General features: G+C 44.3%; 1 protein-coding gene across 1 annotated transcript in view; it reads left to right on the top strand.

Moving 5' to 3' along the window:
- The window catches only part of LOC107188368 (sodium-coupled monocarboxylate transporter 1-like), a 13,675-nt gene extending 11,300 nt beyond the window's left edge, over positions 1 to 2,375 (top strand). Inside the window, 6 exon segments of the mRNA XM_015576644.1 lie at positions 1 to 179; positions 257 to 343; positions 761 to 930; positions 1,325 to 1,483; positions 1,563 to 1,674; positions 1,931 to 2,375. The exon segment at positions 1 to 179 is cut by the window's left edge and continues 25 nt beyond it. Coding sequence (XP_015432130.1) covers positions 1 to 179; positions 257 to 343; positions 761 to 930; positions 1,325 to 1,483; positions 1,563 to 1,674; positions 1,931 to 1,969 — 746 coding nt within the window. The 3' untranslated portion in view covers positions 1,970 to 2,375.
- Positions 2,376 to 4,975: the final 2,600 nt, after the last annotated feature.

Raw genomic sequence — 4,975 nt, 5'->3', positions numbered from 1 at the left:
TTTCCGTAGGTTTCAATTCAACCTCCGTCGTCATTTTAGAAGATTTCGTGAAGGGTTGCTTTCGTATGAACCTGACCGATCGGTGTTCCTTCATTTTCGTGAAGATTGTCGTCGTTCTACTAGGTTCGATAGCTCTGGGCTTGTTGTTCTTGGTGGAGAAATTGGGAGGAGTGTTGGTCGTGAGTGGCTTTCTTAATTTATCTTCGTGGAAACAAAAGAAATTCAACAGCTTTTTCATGATGTTGTTTCCGTGCAGATAACCGGAAGTCTCGCGGCTATCGCTGCAGGCACTTCCTTCGGGGTGTTCACGCTGGGTATGCTCTTTCCATGGACAAACTCTAAGGTGAATTATCGATTTCTCGCCATCGTGTTAACTGTTCTTCTTTAATGTATATATTTTAATTATTTTTCTAAAATTAGATCTGTATACATAAGTAAATGTGTGACCTTTTGGTATGCATCAAGTCAACAAAATATGAATTGTTCATTTGTTATAATCAGACATGTTAAAAATTAGTCAACTAGCCCCGGTCTCCCCTACTATCAAGGTTCATGAGAACTTGATAAATAACACGTAAGATGTTATATACTCTCTACACTTATTTTACCATTAAATTAACTTATTCTTGTTTCCTTCTGATAACAATAACACCAGATGAATACTAAGTGACTGTTTTCATGAAATAAGCAAAATTGATACTTCCATGGTCCTCAGCGGATAAACGAATAAACTTTAATGAGTCTCCTTTTTATCAATCAGGGTGCATTCATGGGCGCCATCGCAGGATTCGCGGTCGCCGGCTGGGCGAGTTTCGGTGCGAACTGGTCTATCGGTGCTGGGCAACTGGTCCCTAAGAAACTTCCGGTGCCGCTCTCTCATTGCCCAGCCAATATCTCCGAAAGTTTCCTGAAGCAGTTCGAGCATCCGGAGTAAGTGAATCCTGGTTCCGACTCTGATCATCGAGTCTTTCATAATCAATTTAATTTTAAGCGACTGTTAACGCCAATGATCCGACACCCTGGTTGCTGTTACAGCGTTAATTCGCTATTTCTCTCGAAAAAAAGAAAATCCGTGTAAAAATGTATCCTGATATAACCTTATTGTGTTTAAAGACAATTCTACTAAAACATACTTCATATTATCTTCTCAAAATTTAATACTATTTTCGCTTCTCTAATTTCTATTCGGGAATTTTGCAGAAAACATTGTCTTATGACGGAAAGTTTCATGTCTCGGACACTTTTCAAAAGATTGTTGTTAATTTGTAGATTATAATTTTGTGCACTACGCAGCTGTGATCTTGTGTATATTGATATTTTCCAGCGAGGATGACGTGTTTCCCCTTTACCGATTATCGTACCATTGGTTCACCGGTTTGGGAACGATCGTCGTAATCGTCGTAGGTTCTTTCATCAGTTGGTGGACTGGACCAGTAGATCCTGCCACTATCGATAAGAAACTGCTCTCACCACTTATTCATCCGTAAGTCGACGGATCTTATCTCTCTGTTCTTATCGGCCATAAAGAAACGAGAAGATTGTTAAACGTTTATATATTTCAGATTGCTACCAAAACCGAAGTACCCTAATGTCATTAATACCGAAAACGTATCCGCGCCTACCGATTTCCATGCGACCGCGAGTCTTTTATTAGCTGATTTAAAGAAGAAACGGGTAAGTAATCTATGGTAAATAGATTTAAAAAATTTCATGTATTCATAGTACAGGAAAAGTGTGCGAAATAGTTTAAATAAAAATTAATTACGTTTTCAGTACATGTCCTTGTAAATCTCTTGACAAACGTAAGAAATTTTTATTTGTTCCTGCACTTCTCAGAATGGTCTGCGAAAATGTGAATTTGCCTAAGCATTCGTATTCTAGCCATAGTAAAATGAAATTGAACATTAATTCGATACTTATCGTTTCACAGAGGAGTCAAAACTTCCCCGATGGAATCGCCCCAACGTAGTCTCCCCCAACTATGGATCTCAAGTTATTCGCCAAAGGTTTCAAACAATGGTGTAGGACCAATGTTAACATCGTCGTCGAGTGCCTTGAACGGTTCACGATTCGACCCCTGATTTCAAATCCAACGAATCGTGAAACTTTACGTTTGTCCTTGCTTTATTTCATCTGTGCTTGCATCGAATCAGACGCCACAGTAGACAATAGTACATAGGCGTCCTCCGTTCAACGTCTCGCAAAGGATAAGAATACCAAGATCCTACGTAGATAGACGCAAATAACCAGAGCTTCCAAAGTGCTAGAAAGCAAAGGCTTCCAACGCCTTTTGTACGCACGGAAATGCAATTACCAGAACGATTTATGTACCGTTTTATATTTTAGAAGAGAATAAATTTTTTTATCAAATTTTACAACCAGCCTCTTAATCACGTTGCACCCTTACTCGAACGATCAGAGAACAGAATAGTTTTTCAAGAGTCAATATACCAATCTGATAAGACATTATTTTCTTCGAATATAGCAAATTATCGTCTTCCGATTATTACAAATCTCTCGAACTAAGGATGACGCTTCGGAACAGTGTCAGATTTATTATCCTACCTAACAAACTCCTCTCTATTATCGTCCAAGAAATATTTACAGGACCGACAGGTGTTGTTTCTATTTCCAATGAACTCGCTACTAGACTCGTTTCGTCCTCCCGTTTAGGAATCCTCGTGAACCGATCGGGATCGTCAGCGCAAAAACTGTCGAAAACCGTTCCGGATCGATCGGACGATCGTCGACGCGAACAATATCGAAGCCGTGGGCGGTGCTTTTGACCGACCGCATTTCGGGCGGGCGAAAATTGAATTTCCAGGGAGCCCGAGTCAAGAGGTAAGCGTGGAGAAGCGTGTACCAGCTATTTGCGTGGCCTTAATAAGGACGTTTGACGGTGTTGGCTTTCCCTTAACAAGCCGGCTAATATCCCGGGGCCTTGGCTCCTCGATGTACCTTCCCGTCCCGTTCTCTCTCTCTCTCTCTCTCTCTCTCTGTCTCTCTGTTCACTCTTTCTCCAAACCGCTTTCCCTGACCTCCCTCCCGTCTTCTCTCTTTCCTACAACCGACATGCTCTCACCTTCCGCACGGTGGACACCGTCGAGAATCACCAAAGCTTGAAAACCGAACAAACTCAGTTAGAGAACTCGGCGTGAGATGCAACCTGAAGGGGTAGACCAGCCGGGGCTGATAGAAACGTCCAAAACCCATGCTTGTCTTCTGGTTGATTCCCTTATACACTTTAGGCCGCTGGCTCCGTTTCACCTTGCGACCACTGTAACCACCATTCTGTTGGGTGTTATTTTTCTGACTGGTGTCTTCGAATCTGTGAACGGATGGATGGATGATTGTGTATTGTTTAACCCTCTGGAGGTAGTGGTTCTGAATGTTTCATGCGAGGTAGTGGTGTATCCGGGAGATACAATATTTGAAAATTACTTATGGGTCCTTTTTTCCATTTTGATGTCTTATATTTCATAAAAAAATAATACTCGACAACTTCATTGTCATCTTTGGTCTTGCAGTTAGAAATATCTTGTACCTTATCGCTGTTCACAGCCTAAACCTTTTTCGTCTCGTTCTCACGCGCGTGGATCCGCGTGCGCGGTGACATTAAAATTCCTCGACTTAACGATCCTCCCCACCCTCCGTTAAGACAGCCAGTTTTTTCCACGGTTTCTAATGACGAAGCAACCAAAGGGGTTCAATGGGGTGGGTCGAAGGGGATGGGAGAGCCTGTGAATGAGGTGGGCGAGATGCATGCGAAGGTTTCATTAAAGTGGGGGGAACGGACGCCCGCGACACGTAGCTCTCGGAAAGAAAATTGCGCGTTGCGGGCCGCGTGCGCGGGGCTTTATTAAGCGCGCTTCATGCGCGATTTGCATTCGTCTGGGTCGGTGATAGATTTGAAATTCCCACGTAGAACGTGAGCCGGTTATATAGGGTCGAGAATTCGAATTGGGACGAATGTCGGCGAACGGCTGGTCTGAAACCGCGGTACACCTATGTAACCTATGCGCCGTGTGTGATTGTGTCAAAGGGGAAAAAGGGGGAGTGGGAGATAGGAGGGTTGGGGATGAACATAGAGGACGAATAGGGATAAGGGGTGAGGAGCAAGAGGATCGAGGAGAGAGTGACAAAGACCAACTAATTTACGAATGGTAAGAAAGAAACAGAGAACCGAAACAGAGCAAGGAAGCAAATATAAGAAGAGGAAAAAGAGAACAAAACAAGAAGAAGTATACCGGTTAGACAGAGAAGGGAAAAGGGTATCGAAAGGATGAAGAGCGTTAACGATGGTAGCTAGACGGACGGGGGATGAAGGGTGGCTCGAATAAAAAAGAAACAGTCGAGAGCAGACCGCGGGAAATGCACATGAATTTGCAAACAGAGAAACGATGGGAACCCGGTTAAACAAGGGGTACAAAGTCTACGAAGCGAAGCGAAGATGCCGAGCCCGTTCGGACGCAGACTTCTGGGGGATGGGGAGGAGAGGTTCGTTTAAAACACGTCCGAGGAAAGAAACGGGGCGAAAAACCTCGGGAATAAAACGGGTCGGGGGAGAGTGAATAGAGCGCGGGCGCGATAAAGGACGGTTAAATGGAAAGCAAAACATTCGTTTGGACGATGAAAAAAGAAGATCTCTGGCCGGAGGGGAGGAGGTGTACGAGGTGTATCGCGTTAGAAAGGGGTGGAAGCCGAGGAAAATAGAAGATTACGTGCACGGCGAAAGAGCCGGTCGAAAATTAGAGCAGGATGCGGGGAAGAAACGTGCGCGTAAGAAATACAGCTAGGTGGAACGATGGATTGCGGGGGTGGTTGGTGAGGTGAGGGGTGGGTAGGTCTTGGGGAGGAGGAGGAGGGAAAATCAGTGTGAAGTCGGAGCAAACGAGACGCGAGAGTTCGTGGCCGAGAGGGAGATGAAAGTTAGGAACGAGCGAGACGTACGAGGGGGAGAGGAAGCGGTGGAGGG

The sequence above is a fragment of the Dufourea novaeangliae genome, unplaced genomic scaffold (assembly GCF_001272555.1).
Source record: "Dufourea novaeangliae isolate 0120121106 unplaced genomic scaffold, ASM127255v1 scaffold124, whole genome shotgun sequence".
NCBI classification, from domain to species: Eukaryota; Metazoa; Arthropoda; class Insecta; order Hymenoptera; family Halictidae; genus Dufourea; species Dufourea novaeangliae.
The sequence above is the reverse complement of the archived record's forward strand: the minus strand, read 5'-3'. Positions and strand labels throughout refer to the sequence as shown.